The following is a 16,138-nucleotide window of genomic DNA, read 5'->3' as shown; positions in this document are numbered from 1 at the left end:
ACTCACACAAAGGGAAAAGGCCAAAAGCCCTAGGGCAAGTGCAGCTGCGGTTCCTCCTCCTGACCCCCCTTCCCTCTTGGCTTGAAGCAGCTGTAAAATTCATTTATTTCACCATGTTGGAACAGACACACTTAGTCAAATATTGCAAAGAGTGGGACATAATTGATGCTTGTTTTTTCAGGCCTCTGCTGATAAACAGTGATACACAAGTGTCTTGGATTAAGTAATTACCACTCTAATGCTTTTCAGAGACATTTTATTTCCCAGATTTCTTCTAAGGCTGTCTGTCTTTCTATGGCTTGCTTAGTCTAAGCAAGAGTCTTCCTTTACGATACACTAAGGATAGGTACTTCAGCTGAAAGTTCATAGATTAATGGATCCAATGTGAGAAAAATTAGCATCGTCAGTACTGCTATTTGCAGTTACAACTAAACTTGATCATTTTTGGCTCTAAAAAAGGAGGAGAGATATTTCAAGAGAACAAAGCAAGTTTGAAAGAGAAAGGTGACTCCCACTGATGTTTTTATACACAGATCCCTTCCACCTTGGTTTCCTGCTGTTGAGATATCTGATATCTCTGGACAGACAACACAGCAGGGTACAACCAGTCCAGGAGGTTTCTGGAGTGCATTGATGATAATTTCCTAACACAGGTGATGGAGGAACTGATGAGGAGAGACACGCTGTGGGACCAGATACTTACAAACAAGAAAGAACTGGTAAGGGATGTGAAAGGGGCAGCCTTGACTGCAGTGACCATGAGATGGTGGAGTTCAGGATCATGAGAGCAGGAAGAAAGGCACAAAGCAGGATCATAACCCCAGGCTTCACGAGAGCAGACTTTGGTCTGTTACAGGACCTGCTTGGAAGAATCCCATGGGAGGCAGACATGGAGAGAAGAGTGCTCCAGTGGAGCTGATTGATTTTCAAGGATAACCTCCTCCAAGTTAAAAATGGTCCACCCCACATGCAGGAAGTCGAGCATGAGTGGCAGGAGGTCTTCATAGATGAACATGCGGTTTAGTATCTCCGTAAGTGATCTGGATGACGGGATCAAGTGTATCCTGATGAAATTTGTTGATGATGCCAAACTGAGTGGGGAAGTGGACACTTCGGAAGGGAGAGCCACCCTGCAGGAAGACCTGGATAGGCTGGAAGAGTGGGCTAACAAGAACCTTATGAAGTTCAACAAAGACAAATGTAAGGTCTTGCACCTGGGAAAACATAATCCAGGAGTTCAGCACAGGCTGGAATCTACCTGGCTGGGGAACAGCACTGTGGAAAGGGACCTGGGGGTCCTGGTGGACATCAGGCTCAATATGAGCAAACAGTGTGCTGCTGCAGCAAAGAAAGCCAACAGGATGCTGGATTGCATCAACAAGGGCATCACCAGCAAAGATAATGAAGTCACTATTCCACTCTGCTCAGTGCTTCTCAAGCCACACCTGGAATACTGCATTCAGTTTTGGTCCCCGCTACACAAAAAAGATGTGGACAGGCTGGACAGGGTCCAGAGAAGGGCCACAAAGATGATCAAAGGACTGGGAAGCCTGCCATATGAAGAAAGGCTGAGAGAACTGGGTTTGTTCAGCCTTGAGAAAAGAAGGCTTAGGGGAGACGTTATCACCATGTTCCAGTATTTAAAGGGTGGCTACAAAGAAGATAGAGACCCCCTTTTTACAAGGAGTCACATGGAAAAGACGAGGGGTAATGGGTACAAGTAACTCCTGGGGAGATTCCCACTGGACACAAGAGGAAAATTTTTCACAGTGAGAACAATCAGACATTGGAATAATCTCCCCAGGGAAGCGGTGGATTCCCCAACATAGGACACTTTTAAGCTTCGTCTGGACAGGGTGCTGGGCCATCTTGTCTAGACTATGCTTTTGCCATGAAAGGTTGGACTAGAAGATCCTTGAGGTCTTCAGTATGTAGTATAAACAACACAGGCAGAATCAGAATCACTATAAGAACTGGGATTTATGTACTTGTCCTTTTTGTGTCACAAACACTAGCATTTCACACCAGAGGAAAGTCTTGGACAGAACATTTCTTCTTCAGAATATATCACTTCGTAAAAGTAAATTTATTTGCAGGGCATGTAAATATCACGAAAAAATCAATTTAGTTAAGAGGGAACAAGACATGTTGATGACTTAATTAGAATTGAATGTTTCACTTCCTATTCTCAAATGATTTATCTCTTATTTTTCAATTTGATATTATTTTATTGAATGTTCTCAAGTGTTCAAAGCAAAGTGTTTTCTGTTCTACTTCACAGACAAAATGAGTTGGTTAGTATTTTCCTCCAATGAAAAAGGAAAGGCAGTCATATCTATGAGCAGCAATGAAAGTATTTGCATGTGTTGGACATAGTTCTCTTATCTAATCTGCATTGATTTAATTTTGTTGGATTGAAGAATTCATCCACAAATCTTTGAGAAGAGTGGAGAGATTTCCATTGACTTCAGTGGAGCTTTTGTTTGTGAAAGTACAGCAGGGTTGGCTGCAAGGAAAACAAGATAAGATCATATTGAATATCAAATATTTACATTGGTCAATGAAAAGGAATTTGTAGGAATCATATCACCTAGCTACATCCAGAGAAGCAACCCAAAGCGGTTATTGCAGAGATCCAAAGGAGAGATTCCTCATTAACATTTACTAATAATCCAGTCCTCTTCAAGCTGCTGATAGGCCTTAGGAGACAAGCATATATTTAAAATAAAAAATATATACCATGAGTGGAAAAACAAGAAAGATTCAGAACTGGACAAATGTCAGACACTTTGTTTTGCATTCCAACACTGATCTATCCAAGGACTAATATTTAGGTAGTGGCCATCTGCCTTAAAAGGTACTAGAAGAAGTTGACATTTAGGAGAGTAAGTCAACAGAACAAGTATTGGGGAGAATCCTTTCTAGTCACTACTGTAATAAAAAGAAGTCTCCTAAGAGAATTTTAACATTTAGAGATCAGCTTGAAGGAACACTTTAGGCACAGCAGACTAATAAAAATACCATTTTATAAAATATTTACTGTGCTTCGCAAGTAGCAAAAATATCACATGAAACTGAAAGTTATGAAGCTTTGTCTTAACCAATTCAAGGGAGGAAAGGGGATTATTTCCAAAAGTAAGCCTCGCATGAAGTGGGAGAATGATTTGATTATTTCTAGCAAGAAAGAAAACATTAATCGTGTAAAGTGTTAGATCATATTTAACTACAGATGTAAATCAGACTCCTACCTTCTAAAAGCTAATCAGTGTGGGTACTTATGTCCGTAAGGTCTAGCAGCACAGCCTTCAATCCACACTTTCCTTAAAGTCTTTGAAAACCTAAATGCCGTATTGAACATTACACTACAGATCCATTTTTCTTACCCCTGGCATAATGATCTTCTCAATGTCTTTAAAGACATCCTCAAAGCTCTCAGGATCCTGGGGTGCACAGTCCGGAATGAGAGGCCTTAGATATCCTGGTTCCACATCTGGGAAGACCTGTCTTTTATCTATCTTCTCCAGGTAATCTGCAATATAGTCCACCATCTCCTTCCCTCTCTTGCGGAACTCTGCAGCTTCCATGGGTATCAAGAGTTTAGGATTTATTATCAGAAAAACCCTAAAAAAAAAAAAAAAAGTAACTTTTGAAAGAAAATATTACTAGTTTTAAACCTGTTATTCAGATGATTTACAGGATGACTCATGGCTTTTTTGAAAAGACCATATGCTCTTTTATTTCTGCATATTAGGCCAATGCCCATACAGTGCCCACTCCAGTGGACATTGTATAGAAGTAAATCACACTGGTAAATCTTTGATGCCTAGGTCATGATGTAGATTAGGTTAATACAGATAGGCTGTATCTTTAGCACGGAAGAGCAGTAGAGGCACATCGATGAAAATTCAGAAATCACAGATTTAATCCCTACTGCTGCTGGTTGACACAAGGATGTGGCACTGTTGTGTGGCACATAATCAACTCCCTCCTGCCTTATAAAGAGAGGTCTAAAGAAATAGCATGCTGTGTGTTTCTACTATGATCTATAATAACAAGCTATAATAATCACAGAGGATCTGGGATTTGTGCTGAGCAGCTGCTGCTGCTATTTAAGAAGGCAGGGTGCTGCTGTAGGTCATGAACCACTCAGGAAACCAAGGATCTGCACAGTAGGGACTTCTAGCCCCCCAGAGAGTAGCTGTTCTTGTTGCTATTTTCTTAGAGTTACATTACTCCCTTTAACCACCATATAAGTGTTTATTTGGCTCTCTCTATGCCTTTCTGAAAGGGGAATTAGGACCTTTCTCAGATCTTGCTACTAAGTTGCCATAAAAGCATTACCAGTAGTCATTACGGTTCTCAGAGGATTCTGATGGGCAGCTTTGTGTGTCATCTCCCCTTTGAAAGACTGTATTTAAGCAAGCGGTTTTGTGTCTACTCCTTTACTTCCATTTCTTCAATACCCCCCAAATCTTATGTGCATTTTCATTTAACACATCTTTGATCAGAGTTCAAAATTTTAATAAACTTTCTAAATGAGTCAGCATGAACTACAGCAATCAATATGTATCTCTGTGGCAGCAATCTAATTAAACCCCAAGTCTCAGTTCTTTCGTTTAGATATTTTTGCCAGAAGAAATCTAAATATTGCACTGTTTCACTTCTTTTTCAAAACTTAACTCTTAACTTATGCCATCATTATTTCTTTTATGCCACTTCATTCATTAGTTCATTGCTATAGCATGCTCTAAAGAACTTGCACGTGGTAATCTGTTATTTTTTTTCTCTGGCTTCAGAGATGAAAGCTGTGAAAATAAGAATTTAACCCATGACCACCAAATTAGTGGGAGTTGACTGAGACTGAACTGACTCAGAACTTGAGGATTTGGTGTTTCTAGCACCACTGTTGCTCACCACTGAGTTACAGTTATTCCTATGGACTTTTACACATGGATCAGTTCAGCTGAACATCTCATTCAGTGTCTGCAGGTCCAATGAACTGTCAGTACAATGTCAGAACAGGTAAGAGCACCACTATGCTAGTCTCTAGCTTTACTTTGTATCATTCAAATATATGGTATCATTCCTGGCTTCTGTGGATCACTTGGTCTTTTTCCAAAATGTAAATCAAATGGCATAAATTAAATAGCACCATGTGTAAGCTCAAAACAGCTCACAAACACACAGACAAAAGTAAATTTACTTTATCATATTACCACAACATATATACTATGTTTTATAGCTTGTGACCATTTTTCTACTACCTAGATTTTTTTGTATCTGAAATTTCTTTCTATTCCAAGTAATAGTTGCATCATCTTGTTCCTATATAGTATGCTGATATAATTTATTGTCCTTTTTATTATTAGCAGTTTTGACAAAGTTCTTTTTGGATATCAGGATAAGCAAATAAAATTTATAGCTAAACTTCAGGTACACATTCTGTGGTTTCAGCCTATGACCGTGGAACTGAAATTTGTCAACTGTTTGACAGAATACACATTTTAGATAATCACTGAGATCTTGTTATTTGCTAACTATAGTAGTTCCCAAGAACTAGGCGTCCACTGGTTCATCCTAACATTGTTTTGGCTGCACTACTTCTGCCATAAATCACTGTTGCAATAGCATTCTCAAAATTCAAGATAAAGAATTAAATTACAGGGGAAACCCACTGTTTTGCATGGGAGAGGTAACTGAACCAGGAAACTTAAGCATAAAGAATGGGAGGATGAACCATCCATCCCAAATCTGCCATAGTTGCTGCAGTGTTATAAATTGATATAAACTAGTATCTAGTTAACCTCTAATGAACTTTCAATTCAGTTTGATCCAGTGAAATACCTCAATCTGCTTCAATCTTAAGCAAAGTATTTCATTCTTCTTACCCCCAAAGACAATACTGAGAAATTAAAATCTATCTAAACATCTATCTATTTTTATGTATCCATGCATCTTCTTTCCTAAAAGTCCTTGCCTGAAAATTCCTTACCTACTGTAATACACATATCTCACCAGAACTGTGAAGGCATATTCCTTGCAGGAACACAGTGGTCATTTGAATTTTCCTTTTCACCTCCTATTTTATATCTGTTCTTCTGTGAGTGACAAGACCCATTTACACTCTCATCCCTATTTTTATTCTCTTCCTCAACTGTTCACTATAGATTTCACTTCACCTGCGTGAAAGTATTACTTATGATGGAAAACCACATCCAGTAGACTGAATATCTGACAGTTGTAACGCTTACCAGTTAGTACTATAAAAATGCAAATTACTTCACCTCTCTACCGGTACAGAATATTTCTGTCTTCTACCTCTCACATGCATATACAACACGTGTACAATGCAACAACACAATACATAGAGAGACACCTTCTGTCTATGCTGGTATGTTTTAAAAATATAGAATGTGATTTTCTAAGAAGCAAAATACCTCAGACAACTCAGCCCTTAGGGTCTAAAATGAAAACACTGTTTGAGAGCATCTATATTTTCTGAAGGACTGAGTGTTACAATCTGTGTGTACTCGAAATATCCACTTAAGTTGAAGGGACTCCAACTGCAAAATAATGCAGACCAAGTTTCCGAAACTAAATGGAAATTTCGGAGAAACTGAGCCTCTCTCTAAAGTATTTAACAGTGGTCTATTTTCTTGAAGGCCCATAAAGAGCGATAAAGGCTCCATGCTCTCAGGGATCCCACACGTCCCAGGATGAATTTCAGCATATTCAACACCTGCCAGCTGAACCCTAAGTGAGGAGAGCACAGCTTCTCAGGAGGCACCCTGCCTAATTATCAACCTCTACCGTTTTGTAAGCACAGCCTGTATTCAAATTCATCAACAGCCTCACTTTGATGGATAAAACACAATTTTAGCAAACATGTATTATGTCTGAGTACTTTTGTTGCCAGCAAGAATCAATGGATACTTCTTCAGATCAAGTCCTACTTTACTGGAGAAGACTGAGTTTTGCTCTTAACTTTAGGTGAAAATAAGAACAATCACGTTAAACTTTAAATTTTATCAATGTATCTTTTGGTTTTTATTCATATATAAACTCTTTGCTTGTCAATTTTGCTGGAATTTGTCACAGGACAAGTACGCTACACAATCTAAAGCTGATATATCCTTTGCTGCTTTGTTTGAACTACTCCTTCTACCTCAGTGCATTGAAATTAGAACATGGCAACATTTTATTTTAGTGAAGTTACCAAAAACTGTTGTTAGGCTTTAGATTGTATATTCAGTATAATGTTAGTCTGCAAACCATTTTCTACTTTATTTAAAACTGAACCATACAAATGAGCAGTTTATGCACAATTAAGTATTACATACATTTATAGGTATGATTTTATGTAGATAACATCCAGCTTATTCATTACTTCTGTTAGAAAGTATTGTCCATAATTTTAGAATCTGGTTTTTTGCATTAACTAAATATAAATATAAAAAATATCTAAATACAACCAGGAAATTTGTTATGAAGAAGAGAAAAAAAAAGAGGAAAAAGGGGAAAAAAGAGGAAAAAGAGAACAAATGAGGAAAGAGATATATTTGACGTATTATAATTTAATGAGTGCCTGTTTACCAGTTCATCAAAGTAAAATAAAAAACTTCTAACATAATAAAATCTTTTAGCAGCTCCTATTATTAAATACAGAAAGGAAGGCTGCACAGACGCTTAATAGCACCTTAAACTGATAGCTGCACTGGCTCAAAAAAAGTAATAACTGTGTATCTTTCCAATAAATGAGACAAGTGCACTTTCTATTCTTCCAACTGATTGTTGCAGAATATAATGTAATTTAAAGGCTTGTGGTGCTACAGTGACACCACTGAAACCATGAGGACTTTCTGCTATTGAACCCAACAAGCTGAAGGTTTTTGCAGCTGTTGCTACTGTTAAGCTAAACTTCTACTACTGGCAATAGGAGTATTGCCTGAATACGGGCTGTAGGATGAATTTTATTTCAGCATGAGTAAAAAGGAACTACATCTACTCCGTACTTCTACCTTTGCACAAGCCAAGAATTAGGTATATATGTTACAGGCCCTACATTTCACTTAAAAATTTCATTTTCCAGTTAGAATTTGCTGGTTTTATTCATTGCTGTCACTGGCACAGGGTCTGCAACTTAGTAATTTTCCCTTCTGAGGTCTTATTACAGTGATGGGAAAGGGTTATTTCTGAGGAAAACCTCACCCTAAAAAGTCATGCATTGAATTTATCATTAAAATTTTATTATTCAAAATATTTGGCAGAGAATTCCTCGAGGTCTGCTTGGTTGTTCAGAACTGTTGCACTTGGAAAGACAAGATATAAACTTTTGGATACATGGGATTTTGCAGAAATGTACGTAAACAGTTATAGCTGACGTATATCATATGTAAAAATAAGCAAACACAAAATGAGAGATGCACACTACCTTGTGCAAACTTAGGTTAAAAAGGTTATTTTATCCCTAAATAACACAGGCTGGCTGTTTATTAGCCAAGCTCCCACAGTTAAGTAACCAATTGTTGCATTAATTCAAATATACCTACTTGAATTCAATAACTACAAAGCTTTAAGAACAAAGACTGTTACTTACAGCGTGTTGGTAAGGTTTTTCCTTTTCCTCTGTCTTTCTCACTGTCTTTCTTTGCTCCTCTGTGACAGCTATAAAGCGCACAGGATGCAGTTGCCAGCATATATAGGCAGAGTATCCACGTCCCCTCAGCCTATCGCAGCCAAGCGCTTTGCATTCAACATGCAGCAGCAGCATCTCCCCCTCCTCCCACATCTCCTCCAAAATATACTTAGCAAAAAAAGCTACCCGAAAGGCAGACTGATCTGACTGAGAAACGGCCATTGCCTACGTTAACTGTGAAGTGGTGTGTGTTTCCTTCCATGAACTCCATTAACGAGTCTAACAGTGAGTGTCTGATCACATGCTCCCGGTCTGTGTTACACACTCCGGGACATTTCTGCTGCGGCTGTTGCTGTAAAAGCAAGTGCTTTGAACCACCTCCGTGGAACATTATTTTCATGAAAGAAACACAGGTATGGTTGAAATACCACTCAAGTGACTGCAAGCTCTGAACAGGTATACATGCGGGATTGACACCCCTGGATATGCTATATTTAACTTTTTCCACTTTTTCTCTTTCATCAGACGTATATTTAAAAGCAATAGTAAATGCTCAAGATCTGTTTCCCTATTCTAAAAGAAAAGGTTTACGGGGAGTTCTCTTTCCTAGATGAATCCAGGTAACCGCCTGTCATTTTTATTTAGTTCAAGTTTGTTTTAAAAAACACTATCAGCATTTCATAGTCCTGAACAGCTTATAGCCAGATAGTGTGGCAGGAGATCTGGGACAGCCACTGCTCCCAGACCAGCCTCTAGTGCACTGCAGTATTAAAGCCAATCTTTTTGTGAAGGAGGAAAAAGTTCCAGCTGTCAGATTTTAAAACTCTCATGGCTGTGTTTGCTGTTACAATGATATAAGGGCAATTATAACTCAGCTATAGTTCTGAAAGAGGCTATTCAAAATAAAAACAGGACCTAAAATCCACAGATAGGCTTGTGGGTTTCATTGTGCTTGTTGTGCTAGACGTTACTCTGTGATCTGACTTGCATTTTCAGTTCTTGGGATGTGTCTGCTGTAATGATCAGGCTATAATCTTGAAAGCATCAAGAAATCCCAGGGTCAGTTGCAGCTGGTTCTCAGTTGTTTTCCATTGCAAATCAACACCTCAGTGGACAAATTGCGACCACCACAAGAACAGAAGTGTTTTGGAGATTTTTCCTGTTTTTCCTTTCAGCTGAATTCAGCTGAAAAGGCTGAAAATTCAAAATATGTTCTAAGGGTGTAAGAGATGTAGAAATTGAAGATGTCTGTAGTAAACATAAACATAACTCAAATCTAACGTCAATGTTTCATCCAAATGGCTTGCAAAAGGTAAACAGCTTTCAAAGAAAATTAAAAATTGAAATTAAAATTAAGATCAGATTATTAAAATGCTGGTTTAATCAATCAGAGTGTTGAAATACCACCTCAAAGTCATCTGATGTGTTTTTACCTTTCTGCTGTACCTGTAACTTACCATAGAAGTTGCTGTGACCAGGCAACAATTGCATTTTCTATTAAAATCATATTTATTTTATTTCTCAGAAAGAAAAAGGAAATAAAGAGTGAGAGGTACAATGGGCAAGATGGAAAAAATTAATTAAATTCCATTAAATGCCCTTCTAAAAAGCATATCCCATGTCTCTATAATTCTAATAATTCTTGTGGCTTGTACTACTTTTCATAAACCTCCTCATCAGCTGTTGGCAATACACAAATCTTTGCTTAACAGAATCTTTCTGTGGTGGACAAAAGCAAGATCATTAAGTTTTCTGTAACAGGCGCTGGCTAAGTCAGACCTGCTGTGGCCCTGCAAATTTGTTCCAGACCTTTCAGTGTGCTGGCTCTTTCATGGAGAAAAACTTCTCTTACTGCTGAAACACAATGAATAGAGATGTCCCCTTAACTGCCAAACTGTTTCAAAATTCAAGATACCAGTGTGTGAGAAATAACAGATGATCCTAAAAGGTTTAAAGGCCAGGACTTGTTGGTAAGCAACCAAGAGACCGTATTATTCACAGCTAACACGAGACAGGCGTCAACGTGTTTTTGCACATGGAGGTAGTCACCCTGATGATGACACATAATGATGCTGTGCCCGTGTAGCAATGGTACCAATTTATTACCATTGCAGAACTCTTCGGTTTGCAAACAAGGTGGGAGAGATAACGTGTTTGAACAGGAGGCTCTAGCACATCACCCAAGAATGATGTAGACAATGTGTTATCAGTCACTTTGCAGTCCCATTGCCAGTCCCTGTGCACAGATACGGATCAAAGCAGAGGGAGTGGCTGGAAAGCTCCCCCGCAGAAAAGGACCTGGGGGTGTTGGTCGACAGCCGGCTGAATATGAGCCAGCAGTGTGCCCAGGTGGCCAAGAAGGCCAACGGCATCCTGGCTTGTATCAGAAATGGTGTGGCCAGCAGGAGTAGGGAGGGGATCATGCCTCTGTACTCGGCTCTCGTGAGGCCGCACCTCGAATACTGTGTTCAGTTTTGGGCCCCTCCCTACAAGAAGGACATTGAGGTGCTGGAGCGTGTCCAGAGAAGGGCGACGAAGCTGGTGAGGGGTCTGGAGAACAAGTCTTATGAGGAGCGGCTGAGGGAGCTGAGGTTGTTCAGTGTGGAGAAGAGGAGGCTGAGGGGAGACCTTATCGCTCTCTACAACTACCTGAAAGGGGGTTGCAGAGAGGTGGGTGTTGGTCTCTTCTCCCAAGTGACTAGTGACAGGACTAGAGGAAATGGCCTTAAGTTGCGCCAGGGGAGGTTCAGGCTGGATATTAGGAAAAAGTTCTTTACTGAGAGAGTAGTGAAACATTGGAATAGGCTGCCCAGGGAGGTGGTAGAGTCACCCTCCCTGGAGGTATTCAAGGAGCGTGTGGATGTGGCATTGTGGGATGTAGCTTGATGGGCATGGTGCTGTGTGGTGTTGGGTGGGTTGGTTTTTGGTGTGTTGTGGTTTGTTGTTGTTGTGTGGTGTGTGGGGTTTTTTTTGTTTGTTTTGTTTTTGTTTGTTTGTTTGTTTTTGGGTTTTTTTTGTAGGTTGGACTTGATGATCTTACAGGTCTTTTCCAACCTTAGTGATTCTGTGATTCTGTGATTCTGAGTTAAACAGTTTGTACCCACTTTCCAATAGTTTTCACCCCTTCCATTGTTATAAAATGCAGATTAGAATTAAAAGGCAGTTTTCCCGAGCCTTCAGTCTAGTTATGATTAGATGGCTTTACTCCCAACTTTATCTTTCCCTCATCTGAATAGCATGACACTCATCTCATGCTAGCCTCCCACTGTGGCTATAGTTACCAAATTTGGTAGGGATGTGTTCATGCTGTAGATCACTGAGCCTAACATTATTTGAACAAACCTGTTTTGAGCAATAATGCAAAGGGCTTTAAATTGACTCAGATATCATCAGTATCTTAGGTATTGAGAAAATAACGTGAAACAATTAATTAGGAATCGTACTAGCACAATGCTTGTGCCCGTTTTCAACATTTGGTGTCAAAGGAACAGTCACTGTTGCCTAAGCATAAGAAGAACGGCTGGTTTGTTGCTTAGTATTTGGTTTACTCCTTAACTGTAGTTTGAGGATGCTATTTGGAGGCTGCAGACCTTTTTTCCTGCTTCCCTCACTGTTGCTTCTTCAGAAGAAAAACAGTGGTAGAATCCTGTCTTTGTCTGTCTCTTTTTTTTTCCCCCCAATATATTATTCCATGATGTAATAATACCAGTAATGGAAAAGAAAATTATCATCTACAAAATGGAAAAGGAAAGAAAAAAACTCTAAGAATCACTCAGATGTACTAGAATGAAAAGTCCTTCTATGTTCCATAAACAAGGTCCAAATCTGCATGAGCCAGAAAGATGAGACAAGACAGAAGAGAATATTATAGCAGAAATGTACAACTAAATTTTCTGGATAAAACAGAGGGTGCATTTCCTTTGGAAGAGAGTAAGAATTAAATAAAGCCTTCAGACACAAATAGATGGATTACTTGCATTGTACGAGGATAAAAACTAAGTCTCCTGCAGAACATAAGTAGACTTTGCGACAGATTAGCTAGGAGATGAATCTCAGACAGAGCTGACAAACTGGGAAAGTATCTATCTTATCTTTCATGAATATTTTATGTGTGACTTTTTCCCCTGTTCAGTTCCGTATTGCTGTCTATGTGAATATGTGAAGGTAAACAAAAGAAGGATAAAAAGGAACTGCTAACAAAGTGAACATGGACACAGACTCAAACACACAGCTTTGGAGGAGTTAACGTACCACTTGCTGGTTGGAGGCAGCCTAAGCACTTTACTGTAATGGAAGCAAGCCTACAGAAAAGAGAGAGGTTGTGATGAACTGAAAAAGTGTCAATAGAAAAACTGACAGGCTGTGAAGAGTCACAGAGACAGTGAGAGCAGGTTGCAATCACAGTAGGCAGGCTCTTCCAATACAGAGATAGGAATAGCTTCTGCTGTAAGCTGAAAAGATGTGCTCACCTAGGGGTGTAGGCAGTGCTGGGGCACTCATCCAGCCATATATTGCTCACAGAAAGAATCTTCTCAAGCATTGACCACTGTGAGCCTCACAGAAGCTGTGGCCCAGAGATGAAATGCTATCAGGGCTTAAATGTGATATTACGATCTCATGTCAGAAAAGCAAATTATAGCAGTTAGTTTATGAATGGAATAGTCCATTGTGTGGGTGAAAAGGCAGACCCAGGTGAGGCGTGAGGAACAAGCTGGCTTGAGATATGGAGGGAACATAATGCAGTGCTTGTTCTTATGTGATTTTTTTTGATCATTGTTTACAAAGATATCAAAGACCACATAACGCTTGGTCCAGAAGACATTTTGTCACTGGCTGCAATTAACTCATTGTCATGAGGACCACACACTACCATGCACTGCTTGCAATAAGCCTGGACGAGCATTTGTCACCAATATGAGCCTCAAGTCACTCTTTATGGGATGAGAACAAGGTTGGAGTCTCCTCACAAAGAGCATGTTGGTGCTCAATTGCCTGAGATTACAGCAAGTGCTATGGCAAGGGATCATACTGGTGTTTCTTGCCCTTCCTTCTCGACAGCTTTGTTGCAAAGGTATCTTTGACTCCCCTTCAGTCCTGTGCTAACATGAGGACCTTTCTAGAAAAGATGCCAATTTTCTGGAGAATTTATGCTTAATATAACATAAAAGTTACCAAGTACATGGACCTTCTCCAAGAAAGAGGCATTACTTTATGCATATCACAGACCCAGGGCTCTGGAGAACTGAGTGGGAACTGAATCTTCCACATCCACAGGTCTCACTGGTCAGGAGTACACATTCACAGCTGAAGGGATGAGTAAGGTAATGTTCACTACCTTCTGCTGTGGGTTATTGTCTCTGTCTCAGATGTGGCAGCGATATATGTACACGCCTCAACTGCTTGAGTGCAGTGTATGGTTTTTGCTTAGGAAGATGCATTTACACTAAGATGAGAAGCTTTCCACTGGAGCCATGTGACCGGTATGCCCTGCTCCTGACTCCTGGTAGTATGGTTAGCATAACCAACACCACTTCCTAAGACAAACGACCATAGTATGTAAGTGTGCTGGTCACGTATCGCCTCCACCTCTCTTCTTCTTTTCAACACTGCGGTTGTCACCAAGATGTGATGACCCCCATTACAGAACAGCCAGATCCCCTGTCAGCATTGTGACAAGACTATTTGCCCACCAAGCATTGCTGCCAGGATGTGGTGACACCCATTATGGAACAGGGAAGTGTAACAGCACATGAGATATTGCCTATAAAATCAAGCAGCTGCAAGTCCTGCTGCTGCTGGACAGCAAAACCCATGATCCCCCAGTGGTCTGGGACGCATCCACCATTATTTTCTTCCTCCAAAGAATGAGTGAGTGACTCATGTTTTTTTGGGTAAAGTCTGAGTCCAGATTATGATTATTCTATCATGCACTGATTATTAAGAATTTGACCTGATCTGCAGAGGGTCCAGGTGACTAAAAGTCTAGGTAACTAAAGACTCTGGATAGTAAGAAAGCTATACTGATTACCAGAAATTTTGCTTAACTGAAAGTATGATAATTGATAAAAAATTTTGTGCAACAATAAGCTACACTAAATGCTAGAAATTGTAGCTAGCAATAAGCTATGCTGATAATTAAATATTTTATGTAATAATAAAGCTTAATGATAACTACAACCCTGTGGCCAGTCCTCATTCTACCATGGATCCCTAAAAGAATCTGTCTGTCCCTGTAGCACTGGGTGACAGAGCCACCAAGTGTTCACACGATCCATCCTGCCAACTCCTTAAGAAGGGCAATCATCTCCACCTAGGAGGCAAAACAGCCAGCCAGGAAAGATAACAGCTTAAGCTGCTGCAGGTAGCTTCCTCACAGCGCAGCCAGCCGTATCCCCACTCAGAACTGCCTGCCATCTGTTCTCCTTATGATGCTGTTCACTTCCACACCTCAGATAATCACAGCTTCCACATCAGGAGAGACAGGCTCTCATTTAGACAGGATTTACATGTGACTGGAGGAGACAGGCAGTTAAACAAGAAGGATAGTCTGATGCATTCGTTACCTTTGTGCTCAGAGACCTTAGTTCAAGTTCTTGTTTTCAAGTACAAATGCAAGTCTTTGCCATATGCTGTGCAATTCTGGGTAACTCCTCAGGGGCAGCTTCCATTAAATATTTTGCTAGGAAGGGTTAGTCTCTTCCAGCTTATTTTTCTGCTTTACCACATTTGGCTCCAACTCCATTTGGAATCCAAATGGCCTAAATCTAGGCAAGGTTTAAAGTGGCAGCACCTCCCCCCCCACTCTTGCAGAGTTTGTCTCTGGTCCGAGGCACAGATTTTGAACCTCTGTGTGCTGAGGTCAGATGCTGAAAGTCTAGAAGCAACCTGCCTTTACAGCAGTCTGACATTCTGCATAGTTCTTTGAAAGACAGTCTAGGAAACTTCTGGGAGTTTTGAGATTTCTGTTTTTTTCTTCCTGCTAACTCTGTAAAAAAATACCTCTTTTATTTAGAAGTGATTTTGATTTGTGCAGTCTTAAGAGACATCTCTTCCACATCTACCACTAGGCAAACTTTTGTCAGCATGAGTGGTTAAGAAATGTAATTTTTCACTCTTCTTCAGTGCTCAGAGAACACAGAATGGAGGGAAACTATGCTGAGGGAGGGAGAATCACTACCACATTTCATGTTACATACATTGCAACATATAATGGAGCACAATACTTTACCTGCCAATAGCTTCTGCTGAATTCTAGGTGACAATTTTGTCAGTTTCCCTCTTTCAACAAGACACCAATCTAAACCTATGCCTATTGCCCACTGAAGCAAAAATTAAGAAAACTGCTCTGCATCTACAGTTGCTGACTTGTGAATGATTTACAAACAGTTAATATTTTACATTGGTTGCTAATTTTGTTTCTTAATATGTGTGTTCAGCATGTAAAACCACACTAACCTTTCATCAAAATTGTGATTTATTTACTGTTTCTTACACAATCATAAA

The 16,138-nt window shown here is 39.8% G+C and overlaps 1 protein-coding gene across 1 annotated transcript in view; it reads right to left on the bottom strand.

Annotated features, from left to right (window-relative positions):
• Nucleotides 1-3,584, bottom strand: part of DDC (dopa decarboxylase) — a 47,154-nt gene extending 43,570 nt beyond the window's left edge. The window contains exon 1 of the mRNA XM_009819569.2: nt 3,384-3,584. Coding sequence (XP_009817871.2) covers nt 3,384-3,584 — 201 coding nt within the window. The remainder of the gene's footprint in view (nt 1-3,383) is intronic.
• Nucleotides 3,585-16,138: the final 12,554 nt, after the last annotated feature.

The sequence above is a fragment of the Gavia stellata genome, chromosome 3, assembly GCF_030936135.1.
Source record: "Gavia stellata isolate bGavSte3 chromosome 3, bGavSte3.hap2, whole genome shotgun sequence".
NCBI classification, from domain to species: domain Eukaryota; kingdom Metazoa; phylum Chordata; class Aves; order Gaviiformes; family Gaviidae; genus Gavia; species Gavia stellata.
This window is presented reverse-complemented; position numbering and strand designations above follow the sequence as displayed.